The following is a 20,778-nucleotide window of genomic DNA, read 5'->3' on the forward strand; positions in this document are numbered from 1 at the left end:
TGCCTCATATGTAAACAACCAGGGAGGCACAAGGAGCAAACTGCTCTTGAAGGAACTAGCTCCTTTAATGGAAATGGCCATGACCTATCTCCAGGGACTGAAGGCTATCTATCTCCCAGGTTCAGAGAACGTAACGGCGGACTTTCTCAGCAGAACAGAAATTCTCCCGGGAGAATGGAAACTTCACCAGTCGGTTTTTGCTTGGATCATCCATCGGTGGGGCATGCCCCAGATCGACCTGATGGCTTCATTCAGGAATCGTCAGGTGGAGAATTACTACTCCCTCCACCCAGAGAGTCAGGCATTGGGCCAGGATGCTCTATCTCTTCCTTGGTCGTTCGATCTGGGGTATGCGTTCCCTCCCCTACCCATAATAACCAGGTTCCTGAGGAAAGTTTGGTCGGAAGGGAAGAAGGTTATTGCCATAATCCCAATTTGGCCTTGAAGGCCGTGGTTTCCCCTATTGTCAATGTTGAGCCAGGAACAGCCTTGGCCCCTGCCTGTTCTGGAGGATCTGCTAACGCAGGGCCCAGTATTCCATCCTCATCCGGAACGCCTCAAATTGGGGGTGTGGGTCTTGAAAAGGAAAGACTTCGACAATTAGGTCTTTCAGAAGCAGTGGTCAATACCCTCTTGCACTCAAGGAAGGCTTCTACTTCCTCCTGCTACCATAGGATCTGGGATGTGTTTCAAGAGTGGGCTTCGGCCAAGAAAGTTGACTTCATACACCCTCGCAACACTGAAATCTTGGAGTTCCTGCAAGAAGGTCTGGATAAGGGCCTTAGCATCAGCACTCTTAAAGTTCAGTCTTCGGCTCTGTCAGCTTTGTGCAACACCTCTTGGTCATCAGACCCATTGATCTCCAGGTTCTTCAAGGCAGCTTTCAAGTTGAGACCTCCTTCGAGATCCACTACCCCTCCTTGGGACCTTCCGCTTGTTCTCGACTACCTGACTGAGGATCTATTCGTTCCTCTTGAGAATTTGGATGCTGTCCTCCTGACTTACAAAACATTGTTTTTAGTGGCAATTACTTCCGCTAGGAGAATTTCGGAGATCAAGGCCTTCTCTACCTTGCCTTCTTGTCTACAATTCTACCACGATAGGGTATGCCTGAAGCCTAATCCTGCATTTCTTCCTAAAGTGGTCTCTCGTTTTCATCTATCTCAAGAAGTGGTACTTCCTTCTTTCTACCCAAATCCATCTTCACAAGAGGAGATTAAGTGGCAACGTTTGGATGTCATGAACTGCCTGTCTATGTACCTTGAACGTTCTGCTCCTTACAGGAAAACTGACCAGCTTTTCGTTTTGCCTTCAGGGGCCAGGAGAGGTGAGGCAGCCTCTCTATCTACGTTGAAACGTTGGATTGCTCTTGTGATCAGGAAGGCATATCTCGCTAAAGATTGCTCTCCTCCACTGAAGATAAAGGCTCATTCAACCAGAGCATTGTCGACTTCATGGGCTAATTGGGCAGAGGTTCCATACGATGACATTTGCAGGGCAGCCACCTGGTCTTCCCAGATGACATTCATGAAACACTACAAACTAGATGTGGATTCTCCTTCCACCTCATTTGGGAAGAGTGTCTTGTCTACGGTTTCTTTGTCCAGTTGATATTAAATTCAGTCGTAGCATAAGAATCTGTTCAGTGTAATTTTTCGTGTTTTATTCCCACCCTATGTTCTGTGAGCTTGGGTATTACCCATAAGTGATGCTGCCATGATTAGCCAGGAATACAGAAAATTTATGACAAACTTACCGTAATTTTCTTTTCCTGGCTATTTCTCATGGCAGCATCAGGGTTCCCGCCCATTTTTTGTTTTCAGCTTTATAATTGGACTGTGGTGTAAGGGGAGGAGGGACTCTTTATACCATAGGTCTAATTAATTAATTAATCTAATTAATTCCTGTCCTGAGACTGCTAAGGAAGGAGCTACCCATAAGTGATGCAGCCATGAGAAATAGCCAGGAAAAGAAAATTACGGTAAGTTTGTCATAAATTTTCTGTATTAACTTAATCCCAGCCTTGTCTGCTTGGTTTATAAAAAATTACACAAAGTTACGTTAATTTGTCTTAACATTCTGGTATTCAAGATGAGTTCAAATTGACTTGAGAGACAACTATTTAGATTTTTCTTTTCAGTTGTCTAAAAAGTTGTTCAAATTATATGGAATGACAAAAAATGTTACAACTGATCTGTAGGTTGTGTTAGATTAGAAAATGCTATGGCAGTGAAAAGGTTAAACAAAACACCTGTGTCTATCTCAGAATGGAGAAATGTGAATGTCACTAACCATATAGCCTTATGAGTGCATGTATAAACTCATCAACAGCATTATCTAACCCTCTCTCCATGTCTGCGTGCTGTAATATTGTACATTTCTGGTTTGAAGTACAATATTGACATAACCCACAGCATTCGGAATTCTCTGTCAGTCTCCAGAACAGACATACACATTGACCCCGCCCACTAGTGATGTCACCTTCCTAGTTAATGCTAGGAGCTGCTAGCAATGCCTCTGTCTACACCTCTTACAGAATCCACGCTGTACACAGCCCCTCCCCTTCTTACCATATATGGAGAGCCCCAGGAAATCTCAAGAACTCTCCAGTACTTTAACTTGTCAATATAAAAGCCAGCTGCAGCTCTGACTGCATTCAGAACTGAGAAGCAAGACAGCACAAACTGACAGACAGACAGATTGTCTACAGCCCAACTCTGACAAGAAGCTCCAGAGAAAATCCTGAGAAGATGTTTCCTATCAGCCTCTTCCAGCCCTCTCACACACCTCTGTGTGTCTACAGAGAGCCTGCACTCACGCTCTGGCCAGCCACACGGCTCATCTTTGGGCAGCTGGAAGATGACATGCTGAGCATGAGGAACGAGATGGAGAGGAGAATGCAACGTGTGAACCAGGCTTATCGGCTCCTCTCTCAGGACATGGACATGACAAGGAGACTAGCACAGAGCAGGCAGACTGGGGACAAAAAGAGTGAGCAGGACTCTCCCAAAACTGACAAAGAGGGGATGGAGCACTTTGAGCTCAGCCTGAATGTGAGTCCCTTCTCTCCTGATGAACTGACTGTGAAAACTGCAGGAAAGAGACTGATTGTGACGGGAAAACATGACCAGAAAAGGGACACCGAGGATGGGAGCTACTTCCATGAATACAGAGAGTGGAAGAGAGAAGTTGAGCTCCCAGAAGATGTGAATCCTGAGGAAGTGCTGTGTTCCCTGTCTGAAGACGGACAGCTCCTTATTCAGGCTCCTCGCCTGGCACTGCCAGCTGCTAAAGAGAGACCCATCGCCGTCACCATGAACCGGGCACCAGTAAATGGAGAGGGGATTCCTCCTGAGCCCCAGAACAGCAGTGTGAGCGGAGAACCAGAGAATGGACTAGATGCTTCCTGACAACTTTCACGGACTGTTTTTACATAAATTTAGCTGTTATACTGCCTCCTGAGCATATTTTATACATGTGTCGCATTCATGTTGTTTTAAACCATTCTATTATTATATTTTGTTACTTTTTATAAATAGTTTTTTCTTTCATATCTATATGTTATCTGAGAGTGTTTTGTTTAATGAACAATAACATTATACATGTTTTACAATAGAAATGTTTTCCATGATAAATATACTTTTCCCACTATATTAATATGTCACTAATAGTAAGAAATGTGAATGTGCTTAATCTCTTAGATATCAATGGACAGAAAACAAAAAAATGGCAGCACTCTGCAAGAACCATAAAATAATAAAGTGAATATTAAGGTGTAAAAGTGTAATTTGGGTAAATCACACATTACTCCATAAATGACTTGGACCGTTATTCCATGAACCCCAAACAAAGCAACTTTCAAACCTCAATAGATGGTTTGATTTCAGCTCATGGTATCTCTCAGCCCGGGTTAGAGGAACACTCAGAGCCCCTACTAACACCACCTCTCCTGTACTAAACACTCTGTGGAAGGGACATCATTTATCATTTATGGACTGGTTTCATTGCATTTCACATTCATTGGGACCTGTCCTGTAAAAGGTTGATAAACAATAAAAGACTATAATTTTTAGTTATTTTGTTTGCTATTTTGAAAACATAAACCAGTTAAGAGCAACAATCTGCACATTCAAACACACAGGCGGAACTGCCAGGGTCGCAAGAGTCGGGATAGCGACCACTCCCTGGATGTCGCCTGTCAGGGTGAATGGAAGAGTGTTTCCGTTTACAAAACTGCTACTTAATATACCACTTATTTGGCAATCTATTAGATATCAGACAAATCTTTCTGAGCTAGTGTGGTCTGCACCTGTGGCTGGTGCAGACTACTTTGAACACTCCCTCATGGTCCCTAACCTCAGTAAATGAATCAAAGCACTGTTGACAGGTTATTATGACAACATTCAGGCTCATTCACTGAGTGCCTGCTGGAAGTGTGTATATTGTGGTCTGCGCCAGCTGAAGGTGCAGACGACATGCTTCCTTCACTGGACCACCAGGGATATTATTGGACGCTGACGTGGACCACAAGGGAATAACTCATTATAACGCCCTTCCTGCAAATAGATAAGTAGGAGAGGGATACAAAAACATTTTTTTCAGCTTTAGTGCTCATTAACATTTGAGTGTCTGTTCCTGTATGTATGTAGTGTTTGTGTGTGTGTTCCTGCCAGGCCACTTTCTGGACCCCCGGTGTGGCATGTGGCAGTGGTAAGATCAGAGGCGGCGAGGGAGCTCTAATTTCCCAGCTCTGCTACCTCGCGCCCCGTTTGCTGATGCCGCGGGGACCAGGAATATGATGTCATATTCCGGCTCCCGGCATCAGTAGACAGCCGGCGAGGGAGCAAAGCGGGGAAATTAGAGCTCCCTCGCCGCCTCTGATCTTACTACTGCCGCATGCCTTCCAGCAGCCCCACTGGACCCAAGGGACAGTTCCACGCCTGCTCTCCAGGTAGGGTGGCTGGGTGGAAAATGTTTATTTATAAAAATAATAATTAGTGAGTGTCTGTGCATGAGTTTATGTGACAGGGAGGGGGAGAAGAACACTAAGGGGAAGGGAGGAGACCACTAATGCACGTGGAGGGGAGAGGAGCTGGTTAAGAGGCACATTAAGAGGTGAATATGTTATTTAAGAGGTGAAGATGTTATTTTTTTGGTGGTGGTGGGGGGAGGGGGGGAAATCTATCTTCGCCTATGTACTCAAAAATCCTTGCACCGGCCTTGTGTCTGTGTGTGTATCGGTCTGTACATCTGTATGTGTGCCTGTACATCTGTATGTGTATCTGTACATTTACATTTGTCAGTGCGTATCTGCATGTGTGTATCTGACTGTACGCCTGTGTCAGTATGTGTATTTGTATGTTTGTGTATCTATCATTGTGTCTGTGCAACTGTATGTGTACCAGTGTTAACATCTGCGTGTCTTTATCAGCATGTGTGCGTCTGTCTGTACATCTGTATGCGTGTCAGTGTGTATCTGTCTGTACATTTGTATGTGTCAGTATGGGTATCTGTGTGCCTGTATCTGTATATGTGGCAGTGTTTGCATCTGTGTGTCTGTGTATCAGCATGTATGTCAGTGTCTGTACATCTTTATTTGTGTCAGTGTGTGAATCTGTCTGTACATCTGTATGTGTGTATCTGTCTGTGCATTTGTCTGCAACTGTATGTGTGTCAGTATGTGCAACTATGAGTCTGTGCTTCTGCATGCGTGTCTGTATCTATGTGTCAGTGTTTGCTTCTGTGTGTCTGTCTCTGTGTCAGTGTTTGTATCAGTGTGTCTGTGCTTCTGCATGCATGTCTGTGTTTGTATCTATGTGTCTGTATCTACATGTGTGTCTGTATGTGTGTCTGTTTGATTTTGTGTGTCTGTATGTATGTCATTGTTTGTATACGTGTCTCTGCATCCGCATGCATGTCAGTGTCTTTATCTGTATGTGCGTCAGTGTTTGTATTTCTGTATCTGCAGGTGTATCAGTGTATGTCTGCATGTCTTTCTGGGGGAGCATGGGGAAGCAGGGCGAGGGGCTGGGGCAGAAGAGGAACAGGGGAGCCTGGGCAGAGGAAAAACAAGGGGAGCTTGGTACAGAAAATGAGCAGGGGGAACCTAGGGCAGAGAAGATGAGCAGGGAGAGCCTGGGACAGAGATGGAGCAGGGGGAGCCTGGGACAATGGAGGAACAGGTTGAGCCTGGGGCATACGAGAAACAGGGGGACCTTGGTATGGAAAAGGAGCAGTGGGACCCTGGGGCAGAGGAGGAGCCTGGAGCAGAGTAGAAGCAGGGGGTCCCTGGTGCAGAGTGGTAGCCTGGAGCAGAGGAGGAACAGGGGGAGCTTGGAGCAAAGGAGAAGCAGAGGGAGCAGGGGGAGTCTGGTGCAGAGGAGAAGGGGGAGCCTAGTGCAGAGGAGAAACCGGGAGAGCCTGGGGTAGAAGAGGGGCAGGTGGAGCCTGGTGCAGAGGGGAAGGAGGGAGAGCCTGGAGCAGAAGATGAGCAGGGGGAGCCTGATGCAGAGAAGAAGCAGGGAGCACTTGGAGCAGAGGAGAAGCACAAGGAGCCTGGAGCAGAAGAGGAGCAGGGGAGCCTGGTGCAGAGGAGAAGCAGGGGGAGCCTGGTGCAGAGGAGAAGCAAGGGGATCCTGGAGCAGAGAGGGAGCATGGAGCAGAGAGGGAGCCTGGAGCAGAGAATGATCAGGGAGAGCTTGGAGCAGAGGAGAAGCAGAGGGAACCTGGAGTAGAAGAGGAGCAGGGGGAACCTGGAGCAGAGAGGAAGCCTGGAGCAGAGGAGAAGCGGGGGGAGCTTGGAGCAGAGGAGAAGCAGAAGGAGCCTGGAGTAGAAGAGGAGCAGGGGGAGCCTGGTGCAGATGAGATGCAAGGAGAGCCTGAGGCAGAAGATGAGCAGGGGGAGCCTGGTGCAGAGGAGTAGCAGGGGAAGCCTGGTGCAGAGGAGTAGCAGGGGGAAGCCTGGTGCAGAGAAGTAGCAGGGGGAAGCCTGGTGCAGAGGAGTAGCAGGGGGAAGCCTGGTGCAGAGGAGTAGCAGGGGAAGCATGGTGCAGAGGAGTAGCCAGCGGAGCCTGGTGCAGAGGAGTAGCAGGGGGAGCCTGGTGCAGGAGTAGCAGGGGGAGCCTGGTGCAAAGGCGTAGCAGGGGGAGACTGGTGCAGAGGAGTAGCAGGGGGAGCCTGGTGCAGAGGCATAGCAGGGGGGAGCCTGGTGCAGAGGCGTAGCAGGGGGAGCCTGGTGCAGAGGAGTAGCAGGGGGAGCCTGGTGCAGAGGAGTAGCAGGGGGAGCCTGGTGCAGAGAGGAAGCCTGGAGAAGAGGAGAATCAGGGGAAGATTGGAGCAGAGGAGAAGCAGAGGGAGCCTGGAGTAGAAGAGGAGCAGGGGGAGCCTGGTGCAGAGGAGAAACAGGGTAGTCTGGGGTAGAAGAGGAGCAGGAGTAGCCTGGTGCAGGGGAGAAAGAGGGTAGCCTGGGATAGAAGAGGAGGAGGGGGAGATTGGTGCAGGAGAGAAACGGGGTAGCCTGGGGTAGAAAAGGAGCAGGGGGAACCTGGTGCAGAGAAGAAGGGGGCGCTTGGAGCAGAGGAGAAGCAGGGGGAGCCCGGTGCAGAAGATGAGCAGGGGGAGCTTAGAGCAGAGAGGGAGCTCGGAGCATAGGGGGAGCATGGAGCAGAGGAGGATCAGGGGGAGCATGGAGCAGAGGAGAAGCAGAGGGAGCATGGAGTAGAAGAGGAGCAGGGGGAGCCTGGTGCAGGGGAGAAACAGGGGAGCCTGGAGCGGAAGAGGAGCAGGGGGAGCCTGGGTTGAAGAGACTCAGGGGGAGTCGGGTGCAGAGGAGAAACAAGGAGCGCCTGGGGCAGAAAAGGAGCAGGGGGAGCCTTGGGCAGAAAATTAGTAGGGGGAACCTTTGGCAGAAGATGAGCAGGAGGAGGCCGGGGTAGAGAAAAAGGGGAGATTGGGCAGAAAAAAATGTATACTTTTGAAATAATAGCAGCTATATTTTGCTAATATGAGGGGTACAATTTATGGAAACGGGCGGCCTGGGGGTACTTAAGTAAAAAAAAGGTTGGGAACCACTGGATTTTGATGTCTATGAGAAGTTGAAATTGTGCTGATGAAAAAAAAAACTATTTCGTTTTTGTTATATTTAATATCACTTTCGATTGTTTTTTTAAATAAAAAATAGCAAAGTGAAAAAAATAATTATATAATTAATCATTAAAAAAAATAATACTTTAAGTAATCCCAGCCTTGTCTGCTTGGTTTATAAAAATTACACAAAGTTACATTAATTTGTCTTAACATTTTGGTATTCATTTGATGAGTTCAAATTGACTTGAGAGAAAACAATTTAGATTTCTCTTTTCAGTTGTCTAAAGAGTTTTACAAATTATATGGAATGACAAAAATTGTTACAACTGATCTGTAGGGTGTGTTAGATTCAGTGGCGTACATACCAGGGTCGCAGGGGTCGCGGCTGCGACCGGGCCCGGCCCACCAGGGGGCCCGGCCGCCCCTGCGACTCGGTATGTACGCTCTGGGCCAGCCTCTTCTCCTGGGGGGGCCAGGAGCCGGCCACCTCCGGGCCCCCCGAGGCTGGCCCTGCTTACACCGGCGGCCGGATGGTGCGCGAGGGAGCACTCTCCCCTGAGTGCTTCCTCTTCAGCTCCCTCGCGCACCGCACTGATACCGGAGCCGGAAGATGACGTCATCTTCCGGCGCCGGTATCAGTACGCGGCGCGCGAGGGAGCTGAAGAGGAAGCACTCCGGGGAGAGTGCTCCCTCGCGCGCCCGCAGGACCAGCCAGCCCGCCGGGTGACCGGCCCCCCCAGGAGCCCAGCAGCACCACTGGACCCCAGGGAATCCCCTCAGCACTCCAAAAGGTAAGGAGGCTGGGGGGATTAAATAAAAAAAAAAACATGTGTAAGTGTAAGTGTGTGTGAGTGTTAGTGTGTTAGTGTGTGTGAGTGTTAGTGTGAGTGTTAGTGTGAGTGTTAGTGTGTGTGTTAGTGTGTGTGTGTGTGTGTGTGAGTGAGTGTGTGTGTGAGTGTGTGTGTGTGTGTGAGCGTGTGTGTGTGTGAGTGTGTGTGTGAGTGTGTGTGTGAGTGAGTGTGTGTGTGTGTTAGTGTGTGTGAGCGTTAGTGTGTGTGTGTGTGTTAGTGTGAGTGTTTGTGTTAGAGTGTGTGCTAGTGAGTGTCAGTGAGTGTGTTACTGTGTGTGTCTGTTACTGAGTGTGTTTGTGTGTGTGTGTGTTAGTGAGTCTGTTTGATGTCTGTTAGTGAGTGTGTGTTTGTCAGTGAGAGTGTATGTTTTGTAAGTGAGTGTGTATGTATGTCTGCCGCTGAGTGTGTCTTTGTCAGTAAATGTGTGTGTCTGTTAGCTAGTGTGTATGCATTTGTTCGTGAGAGTGTGTGTGTGTCTTCAGCACTTACCTTTCTCCAGCGCCGGACTCCCATGGCGCTGGGGATCCCTCCGCCTCTCAGCTCCGAATGCGCATGCACGGCAAGAGCCGCGCACGCATTCTAGAGGCTGGATCCAGCCACTAGAGGCTGGATTAACCCTCAGTGAAACATAACAGTTTCTCTGAAACTGCTATGCTTTCCGCTGCAGGGTTAAAACTAGAGGGACCTGACACCCAGACCACTTCATTGAGCTGATGTGATCTGGGTGTCTGTAGTGGTCCTTTAAGTGTGTGTGCATCTGCATGCAGTGGCGTACATACCGCGGTCGCAACCCCTGCGACCAGGTGCCCGCCGCCATGTGTTGCTGCCCCGGCCCGCGCAGAGTAAGCGCGAGGGGGGGGGGGGGGGCCCACGGATCAATTTTCGCACCGGGGCCCCATGGGTCATGTGTACGCCACTGGTTAGATTAGAAAATGCTATGGCAGTGAAAAGGTTAAACGAAACACGTATGTCCATCTCAGAATGGAGAAATGTGAATGTCACTAACCATAACCTTATGGGTGCATGTATAAACTCATCAGCAGCATTATCTAACCCTCTCTCCATGTCTGCGTGCTGTGATATTGTATATTTCTGGTTTGAATTATAATATTGACATAACACACAGCATTCGGAATTCTCTGTCAGTCTCCAGAACAGACACACACTTTGACCCCGCCCACTAGTGATGTCACCTTCCTAGTTAATGCTAGAAGCTGCTAGCACTGCCTCTGTTTACACCTCTTACAGAATCCACGCTGTACACAGCCCCTCCCCTTTATACCATATATGGAGAGCATCAGGAAATCTCAAGAACTCTCCAGTACTTTAACTAGTCAATATAAAAGCGAGCTGCAGCTCTGACTGCATTCAGAACTGAGAAGCAAGACAGCACAAACTGACAGACAGACAGATTGTCTACAGCCCAACTCTGACAAGAAGCTCCAGAGAAAATCCTGAGAAGATGTTTCCTATCAGCCTCTTCCAGCCCTCTCACACTCCTCTGTGTGTCTACAGAGAGCCTGCACTCGCGCTCTGGCCAGCCACACGGCTCATCTTTGGGCAGCTGGAAGATGACATGCTGAGCATGAGGAACGAGATGGAGAGGAGAATGCAACGTGTGAAGCAGGCTTATCGGCTCCTCTCTCAGGACATGGACATGACAAGGAGACTAGCACAGAGCAGGCAGACTGGGGACAGAAAGAGTGAGCAGGACTCTCTCAAAACTGACAAAGAGGGGAAGGAGCACTTTGAGCTCAGCCTGAATGTGAGTCCCTTCTCTCCTGATGAACTGACTGTGAAAACTGCAGGAAGGAGACTGATTGTGACGGGAAAACATGACCAGAAAAGGGATACCGAGGATGGGAGCTACTTCCATGAATACAGAGAGTGGCAGAGAGAAGTTGAGCTCCCAGAAAATGTGAATCCTGAGGAAGTGCTGTGTTCCCTGTCTGAAGACGGACAGCTCCTTATTCAGGCTCCTCGTCTGCCACTGCCAGCTGCTAAAGAGAGACCCATCACCATCACCATGAACCGGGCACCAGTAAATGGAGAGGGGATTCCTCCTGAGCCCCAGAACAGCAGTGTGAGCGGAGATCCAGAGAATGGACTAGATGCTTCCTGACAACTTTAAAGGACTGTTTTTACATCAATTTAGCTGTTATACTGCCTCCTTTCTATTATTGTATTTTGTTACTTTTTAATAAATAGTTTTTCTATCTATATGTTATCTGAGAGTGTTTTCTTTAATGAACAATAACATTATACATGTTTTACAATAGAAATGTTTTCCATAAAAAACATAAATTTCCCATTACAATAATAATAATATGTCACTAATAATAAGAAATGTAAGTGTGCTTAATCTCTTAGATATCAATGGACAGCAAACATAAAAATGGCAGCACTCTGCAAGAACCATAAAATAATAAATTGAATATTAAGGTGTAAAAGTGTTATTTGGGTAAATCACACATTACTCCATAAATTACTTGGACCGTTATTCCATGAACCTCAAACAACATAACTCTTAAACCTCAATAGATGGTTTCATTTCAGCTCATGGTATCTCTCAGCCCAGTTTAGAGGAACACACAGAGCCCCTGTTAACACCATCTCTCCTATACTAAACACTCTTTGGAAGGGACATAATTTATCATTTATGGACTGGTTTCATTGTATTCCACATTCATTGGGACCCGTCCGCTAAAAGGTCGATAAACAATCCAGTGTAACACCTCTCCACAACTAAATGACATTTGGAATGACAGTTTTATTATGGTGTCGGTAGTTATAACCTGATGTCTGTGTTTGATAAACGGAGTTACATAAAGTATAATTATTATGTATGAGTTCATGGAACTAGGGAAATATTACCTGTGCCACGCGCTACAGCAGAAAGGCAGCAGGAGATTAGAGAGGTCTGAATGCGTGGCTGAAGTATTGGTGCAGGAAAGAGGGTTTTGGGTTTTTAGAGCACTGGGCCGATTTTGCGCTTGGGTACAACCTGTATAGTCGTGATGGATTGCACCTAAACGGAAGAGGGTCTGCTGTGCTGGGGGATAGGATGGCTAGAAGGTTGGAGGAGATTTTAAACTAGTGGTAGGGGGGAGGGTCAAAGCAATCTAGAAAATGGAGATAGGATAGAAAGGAGATGGGCTTTAGCTCAGTATAAGAGGGATAGAGATGGGGGGAGGAAAAAGCTCAGAACAGAGGAGGTATGTAATATTGATAATTCACAAAAAGTACAAAATACTCATTGTGACGAGACCAATCTCGCCACATTGCATTGGAGGAGCCTGGTTGCCCGCCTGCTGCCTTTGTACTATGGCCCTGGGAGATTGGGCCCTTTTAAAAAACTTATTCGGCCCTAACAGAGTGCATGTCACTCATTCTGGCCCTTTAAACACAGTGGGGCCATTCGGTACTTGCCCTGTGTGAGCGGTGATAACCCCAGATAGCTATGCCATGGAGCCTATTCATATAATGAAAGACTATGGGAAAGACTTTAGCTCCATGGCAATTGAACTGTGAATAGGATCTGAGCGCTATTCGGTAGTTTTGTGCGTTCAGATCCCAGCTATCTGGGGATATGTGAAATGTCTGTGTGTTATGTGTAAAAGGTGACTTTATGTATTTTAAAGTGTTTTATGTCTTTTTGCAACCACGTGCTCAATGGAGTCTGCCTCTAGCCCTGGATAATTGGATTACTTTCCCCTTTGTCTCCAGGATAGAGGCCCCTGTAAAACCTGTTTGAGCCAGATTGCTATGCTGCCAGCCAGGGGAACAAAATATACTTTTACTAACTTTTGAACCCCTGGTCTGAGTCATGCCATTTTTTAATATGTTGTTCCCCTGAATGGATTGATTGTAAATATGTATTTTTAAGTGAATGTGATGTATGGTTTTAAAGTTATAAAAATGTGTACATTTTAGCTTGGAGATAATTGAGTAGATATAGTAGGAAACTCAATTATCTCCCAAGCAGAGGGGAGGGAAACTGTGGGCTGTACTATTATGTTATTGGTTGTTTTATACCTCCCCCTGGGTGTGTTCTGTTTGTACCTGACTGTAATAAAAACCAGGCTGGGTGTGCCAGCACCTGAGATTCTGCTTGACCCTCAAACCGATGTGTCGTCTCGTTTTTGGGGGAATTGGATTGTATGCTGACTGCCAGGAGTGTAAGCGGATTGTATGCTTTTCCTGTTCGGCTGATTCCAGGGTTCATGTGTTTTCCAGTTCGGGAGTTGGTGAATTCGTACAGTTTGAAGTTCGGGAGATTGGTGCTTGCAGTAGCTGCTGGTCTATGGAAAAGGGGATTATCGCCTAAACGATTTTTATCCCCTTGTGAGCGAAAGGTCCGTTACACTCATGATAATTTTAAATGTATGCTTACTAATTCAAGGAGCCTAAATAACAAAATGGTGGAACTAGAGGCAATAGCATACACTAAACAATACGATATAATATGCATAACAGAAACATGGTGGGATGAGACACATGACTGGGCAGTTAATTTAAATGGGTACACGTAATTTAGGAAGGATAGGAAAAACAAGAAGGGTGGTGGGGTATGTTTATATGTCAACCATGAGTTAAAGTCAAATCTTAGGCATGTGGAATGTGACGAGGAAAATTTGGAAGCTTTATGGGTAGATATCTGCTTTGGGCAAACAAAGGGAAATCAATTATTGGTTGGGATATGTTATAAACCACCTAATGTAAATATTAATGAGGAAGAACAGCTGTTAGAGCAAATTGGGAAAGCTGCAAATCGGGGTAACATGTTAATTATTGGAGATATTAGTTACCCGGACATAAATTTAGATAGAGGGACTAGTACTTCAGCAAGGGGAATCAGGTTTTTGTCTGTGTTAAATGGCGCCTTTATGTCACAACTGGTACAAGCACCAACTAGAAAGGATGCTTGTCTGTCAAACAATGTGACCTTTTGACCAACATTCAAGTAGGGGAGCATTTGGGAAATAGTGATCACAATATGGTAATTATTTTTAATAAACTCAAAAAAGCAAAAGCACGTGGGGTATACTAAAATGTATAATTTTTAAAAAGCCAATTTCAATAAAATTAGGGCAGCTCTACAACATATCGACTGTCATAAACTCCTTAGTGACAAAAACTGTTAGTAAAACACTGAGATTAAATGGAAACTATTCAAACAAATATTAAAAGGTACATTTCTCAGTATGTGCCATTGGGTAAAAAATATAAAGGAAACAAATTGAAACCAATGTGGCTTAGTAGAGAAGTAAAATAGGAGATTAAAAATAAGAAAAGGGCATTTAAAGCATTTAAATCTGGCTAATTAGAGGCATCCTATAAAAGATATAAGTAAGTCGATAATGCTGCAAAAAGGCGATTAAAGTGGCTAAACTAGTAAATGAGAGTTTGATAGCCAAAGAAAGCAAAACCAACCCCCAATTTTTTTTCTAATAAAACAAAAAATGAAAGTGTAGGTACACTGGAAACAAAGATGGGTCTGTTAGTAAATGAAGAGCAGGAAAAGGTTTAAATGTTAAATAACTATTTATCTTCAGTATATACACTGTGTGCAGAATTATTAGGCAAATGAGTATTTTGACCACATCATCCTCTTTATGCATGTTGTCTTACTCCAAGCTGTATAGGCTCGAAAGCCTACTACCAATTAAGCATATTAGGTGATGTGCATCTCTGTAATGAGAAGGGGTGTGGTCTAATGAAATCAACACCCTATATCAGGTGTGCATAATTATTAGGCAACTTCCTTTTCTTTGGCAAAATGGGTCAAAAGAAGGACTTGACAGGCTCAGAAAAGTCAAAAATAGTGAGATATCTTGCAGAGGGATGCAGCACTATTAAAATTGCAAAGCTTCTGAAGCGTGATCATCGAACAATCAAGCGTTTCATTCAAAATAGTCAACAGGGTCGCAAGAAGCGTGTGGAGAAACCAAGGCGCAAAATAACTGCCCATGAACTGAGAAAAGTCAAGCGTGCAGCTGCCAAGATGCCACTTGCCACCAGTTTGGCCATATTTCAGAGCTGCAACATCACTGGAGTGCCCGAAAGCACAAGGTGTGCAATACTCAGAGACATGGCCAAGGTAAGAAAGGCTGAAAGACGACCACCACTGAACAAGACACACAAGCTGAAACGTCAAGACTGGGCCAAGAAATATCTCAAGACTGATTTTTCTAAGGTTTTATGGACTGATGAAATGAGAGTGAGTCTTGATGGAACAGATGGATGGGCCCGTGGCTGGATTGGTAAAGGGCAGAGAGCTCCAGTCCAACTCAGACACCAGCAAGGTGGAGGTGGAGTACTGGTTTGGGCTGGTATCATCAAAGATGAGCTTGTGGGGCCTTTTCGGGTTGAGGATGGAGTCAAGCTTAACTCCCAGTTTCTGGAAGACACCTTCTTCAAGCAGTGGTACAGGAAGAAGTCTGCATCCTTCAAGAAAAACATGATTTTCATGCAGGACAATGCTCCATCACACGCGTCCAAGTACTCCACAGCATGGCTGGCAAGAAAGGGTATAAAAGAAGAAAATCTAATGACATGGCCTCCTTGTTCACCTGATCTGAACCCCATTGAGAACCTGTGGTCCATCATCAAATGTGAGATTTACAAGGAGGGAAAACAGTACACCTCTCTGAACAGTGTCTGGGAGGCTGTGGTTGCTGCTGCACGCAATGTTGATGGTGAACAGATGAAAACACTGACAGAATCCATGGATGGCAGGCTTTTGAGTGTCCTTGCAAAGAAAGGTGGCTATATTGGTCACTGATTTGTTTTTGTTATGTTTTTGAATGTCAGAAATGTATATTTGTGAATGTTGAGATGTTATTTTGGTTTCACTGGTAAAAATAAATAATTGAAATGGGTATATATTTGTTTTTTGTTAAGTTGCCTAATAATTATGCACAGTAACAGTCGCCTGCACACACAGATATCCCCCTAAAATAGCTATAACTAAAAACAAACTAAAAACTACTTCCAAAAATATTCAGCTTTGATATTAATTAGTTTTTTGGGTTCATTGAGAACATGGTTGTTGTTCAATAATAAAATTAATCCTCAAAAATACAACTTGCCTAATAATTCTGCACTCCCTGTATTAATGAGGATCCTATGGCAAGAGATATGCAAATGATTGCTGCAAAAAAACTTGTAGATAACTTATTATTGAATGACTCAAGACAAGGTGCTACAGCAGTTAAAGAAAATTAATGTAAATAAAGCTCTGGGGCCTGACGGTATTCACCCATGAGTACTTAAGGAGCTAAGTGTGAAAATAAGTGAACCTCTGCATTTAATCTTTCAAGATTCTTTTGTTTCAAAAATTTTACAGGAGGATTGGAGCAAGGCAGATGTCGTTCCTATATTTAAAAAGGCCTGGAAATGACAGACCTGTGAGCTTAACTTCTGTGACTGGGAACGTTTTTAAAGGGCTACGAAAGGATAATATTCAGGAATTAATTGGGAAGAACTTTGTTATTAGCAATTATAAGCATGGTTTTATGAAACATAGGTCATGTTAAACTAATCTAATTGCATTCTATGAAGAAGTAAGTAGAAGTATAGATCAGGGTGTTGCAGTGGATGTGATTTACTTAGATTTTGCCAAGGCATTTGATACGGTTCTTCACAATAGTGTTCAAACTACAAGAAATTGGTCTAGATGAATATTCTTGTTCTTGGGTAGAACATTGGCTTAACAATATAGTATAACGTGTTGTCATTCATGGTATATTTTCAAGCTGGACAAAAGTGGTAAGTGGTGTCCCTCAGGCTTCTGTTTTGGGACCGTTTCTATAACATATTTATGAATGATCTTTGAATAGGCATTGAAAGCCATGTATTAGTGTTTGCAGATGACACAAAACTTTGTAAAGTAATAAAATGTGAGCAGGATATTGCTTTGCTGCAGAGGGATTTAGATAGATTGGGGGAGTGGGCACTAAAATGGCAGATGAAATATATTGTAGAGAATTGCAAAGTTATGCACTTCGGGGTAAAGAATGCACAAGAAACTTACACCCTAAATGGTAGCGAATTAGAGATAGCAACACACAAGAAGGATTTGGGAATTGTTAAAGACAACAAATTAAGCAGCAATATGCAATCTTAATCTGCAGATGCTAAGGCCAGTAAGGTTTTGCATGTATAAATATGGGCATACATTTTCATGATGAAAATAGAATTTTGCCTCTTTTTAAATTGCTGGTACGACCACACAATTTTGGGCATCTGTTCTAAAGAAGGATATCATGGCACTATAAAAAGTGCAGAGACGACCTACAAAATTGATAAAAGGAATGGAGCATTTTAATTATGAAAAAAAAGTAAAAAAAATGTAAATCGCTTTAGTTTTGAAAAACGGCGCTTCAGAGGGGATATGATAACATTATAAAAATATATTGGGGGCCAGTACAAACCATTATCTGAAAATCTATTCATAAACAGGGCTATACAGAGGACACGAGGTCACACATTTAGGCTGGAAGAAAGGAGATTTCATCCAAGGCAAAGAAAAGGATTTTTAACAGTAAGAGCAATAAGGATATGGAATTCTTTGCCTGAAGAGGTGGTTTTATCAGAGTTCACACAGATGTTTAAACTGCAATTGGATTAATACTTGCAAAAACATAACATACAGGGATATCATTTCTATTTAGTGGGGTAATAGCTGCTTGATCCAAGGAGACATCTGACTGCCATTTTGGGGTCAAGAAGGATTTTTTTCATTGTTTGTTGCAAAATTGGAAGCGCTTCAGACTGTTTTTTTTTTTTTGCCTTCTCTAGCATCAACAGCAAAAACAAATGTGAGGAAGGCTGAACATGATGGACCCAAGTCTCTTTTCAGCTATGTAACTATGTATTCCTTCTCCTGCTTACCTATTTGCAGGGAGGGAGTTATAATCCATTATTCCCTTGAGGTCCCCGTCAGCGTCCAAAAGTATCCCTGGTGGTCCAGTGAAGGAAGGGTGTGGTCTGCACCTTCGGCTTGTGCAGACCACAGTATACACTCTTCCAGCAGGCACTCAGTGAATAAGCCTGAAAGTTGCCATGGTAACCTGATTCATTTAATGAGTGTAGGGAGTGTGAGGGAGTGTTTAAAGTAGTCTGCACCAGCCACAGGTGAAGACTACACTAGCTCTAGAAAGATTTGTCTGATAGTTAACAGATTGTGAAATAAGTGGTATATTAAGTAGCAGTTTTGCAAACGGAAACCCTCTCCCACTTCCCCCTGGCAGGCGACATCCAGGGAGTGGTCGCTATAACGACTCTTGTGACCCTGGCAGTTCCGCCTGTGTGTTTGAATGTGCAGATTGTTGCTCTTACCTGGTTTATGTTTTCAAAATAGCAAACAAAAAAATTTAAAATTATAGTCTTTAATCTTTTAGTACAATTTCCCTCTCATAAAATTATCTGTGCACTACCCCAAATCCTGATGTAAATTTAAATAACAGTTTTAGTACCACTGCAATGGCCATTAATGTGTAAGTGCATCTGCTGTCTTAAGATATACCTTTTAGGTGAGTCCTACACTAACAATTCACCTTGCTGCTTTACGCTAAAAGACCAAATCTCTAATGTTGCAGAAAGGAGTATTCTATGAACCCCTATACACTTATTAACTATTAATATGGTAAGTGTTGTTTTTGTAAGTGTTATTTTTTCTAAATCTAATTTATACTTTATGTAACTCTGTTTATCAGAGAGAGACATCAGGTTATAACTACCGACACCATAATAAAACTGTCATTCCAAATGTCATTTAGTTGTGGAGAGGTGTTACACTGGATTGTTTATCAACCTTTTACAGGACGGGTCCCAATGAATGTGGAATACAATGAAACCAGTCCATAAATGATAAATGATATCTAGTGATGTCCCGAACGGTTCGCCAGCGAATAGTTCCTGGCGAACATAGCTTGTTATCGTTCGCCACAGATGGCGAACATATGCGATGTTCGGTCCGCCCCCTATTCGTCATAATTGAGTAAACTTTGACCCTGTACCTCACAGACAGCAGACACTTTCCAGCCAATCAGCAGCAGACCCTCCCTCCCAGACCCTCCCACCTCCTGGACAGTATCCATTTTAGATTCATTCTGAAGCTGCATTCTTAGTGAGAGGAGGGACAGTGTGCTGCTGCTGATTTAACAGGGAAATTGATAGCTAGGCTAGTGTATTCAGTGTCCACTACAGTCCTGAAGGACTCATCTGATCTCTGCTGTAAGGACAGCACCCCAAAAAGCCGTTTTTAGGGCTAGAACATCAGTCTGCTTTTTTTTTTCCTGCAGTTGCCTGCCTGCCAGCGTGTGTGTCAGGCTCACAGCGTATACTGTGCCCTATTGCCCAGAGCCACCACTCATATCTGGTGTCACAATAGCTTGCATTTAAAAAAAATAAAACTTTTTTGACTGTAATATAATATCAGTCAGTTTCCTTCAAACGTGTGTGTTTCAGGGCCTGTGAGGGCACAGTGTCACACCAGTGCAACACATATCTGGTGTAACATTAGTGTACACTTAAAAAAAAAACTAGAAATTTGACTGTGAAATAATAGCAGTCAGTTTCCTTCACACGTGTGCGTTTCAGGGCCTGCCAGGGCACAGTGTCGCAACTCATATCTGGTGTAACAGTAGTGTACATTTAAAAAAACAAACTAGAAATTTGACTGTGAAATAATAGCAGTCAGTTTCCTTCACACGTGTGCGTTTCAGGGCCTTCCAGGGCACAGTGTCACACCAGTGCAACTGATATCTGGTGTAACAGTAGTGTACATTTAGAAAAAAACTAGAAATTTGACTGTGAAATAATAGCAGTCAGTTTCCTTCACACGTGTGCGTTTCAGGGCCTGCCAGGGCACAGTGTCACACCAGTGCAACTCATATCTGGTGTAACAGTAGTGTACATTTAAAAAAAAACTAGAAATTTGACTGTGAAATAATAGCAGTCAGTTTCCTTCACACGTGTGCGTTTCAGGGCCTGCCAGGTCACAGTGTCACACCAGTGCAACTCATATCTGGTGTAACAGTAGTGTACATTTAAAAAAAAAAAAACTTTTTTAAATGTGAAATAATAGCAGTCAGTTTCCTTCACGCGTGTGCGTTTCAGGGCCTCCCAGGGCACAGTGTCACACCAGTGCCACTCATATCTGGTGTAACAGTAGTGTACATTTAAAAAAAAAAATTTGGACTGTAATAGATTGAATAGCAGTTAGTTGTCTGCAAGCGTGTGTGTCAGGCCTACAGCGTCTACTCTGCCAACTTCTGCCAGTGCACAGTGCCACTGTTGACATATCTGTTGTCACAGTAGCTTGCACGCATAGTACCACTAATCAGAAAAAAAAATGACAGGCAGAGGCAGACCACCCCACAGGGGCAGTCGTGGTCGTGGTGCTGTGATTCCCTTTGGCCCTAGAATAATGTCCAGTGTTCAGGGGCCACGTACTGCGGACATAGTTGACTGGCTAACACAGGACACCCAATCTTCTATAGCTTCCGCTCGGAACCTTGATGCACCATCCTCCTCCAGCTTAGCTTCGGGCACCTCTCAAGTTACCACTCACCCACCTGCCGCCACCACCAACACTAGCAACTCAGCCGCTTCACTTGATATGTCAGAGGAGTTATTTACACATCAGTTGCTAGAAATGAGTGATGCGCAAGCATTATTGCCAGAGGATGTAGATAACAGGGATATGTCTCAGGCAGCATTACAAACATGGACGTACGGTGTGATGATGATGATGATGTTGTACCCGCTGCTGCTTCCTTTGCTGAGTTGTCAGATACAAGTGAAGCGGTTGATGATGACGATGCGTCCGTGGATG

At 44.6% G+C, this 20,778-nt stretch overlaps 2 protein-coding genes across 2 annotated transcripts; both read left to right on the plus strand.

The window, feature by feature from the left end:
* Nucleotides 1-2,718: 2,718 nt before the first annotated feature.
* LOC134568634 (heat shock protein 30C-like) lies at nt 2,719-3,495 on the plus strand. The gene has a single exon (XM_063427281.1). The coding sequence runs from the start codon at nt 2,751-2,753 to the stop codon at nt 3,408-3,410; it is 660 nt and encodes a 219-aa protein (XP_063283351.1). The 5' UTR covers nt 2,719-2,750; the 3' UTR covers nt 3,411-3,495.
* Nucleotides 3,496-10,398: 6,903 nt separating this feature from the next.
* On the plus strand, nt 10,399-11,102 carry LOC134568635 (heat shock protein 30C-like). The gene has a single exon (XM_063427282.1). It carries the CDS (start codon nt 10,399-10,401, stop codon nt 11,056-11,058), a length of 660 nt encoding a protein of 219 aa, XP_063283352.1. The 3' UTR covers nt 11,059-11,102.
* Nucleotides 11,103-20,778: the final 9,676 nt, after the last annotated feature.

The sequence above is a fragment of the Pelobates fuscus genome, chromosome 7, assembly GCF_036172605.1.
Source record: "Pelobates fuscus isolate aPelFus1 chromosome 7, aPelFus1.pri, whole genome shotgun sequence".
NCBI lineage: Eukaryota > Metazoa > Chordata > Amphibia > Anura > Pelobatidae > Pelobates > Pelobates fuscus.

Coding starts and splice junctions, on each gene's coding strand:
- LOC134568635 (XM_063427282.1), top strand. CDS start 10,399: ATGTTTCCTATCAGCCTCTTCCAGCCCTCTCACACTCCTCTGTGTGTC.
- LOC134568634 (XM_063427281.1), top strand. CDS start 2,751: ATGTTTCCTATCAGCCTCTTCCAGCCCTCTCACACACCTCTGTGTGTC.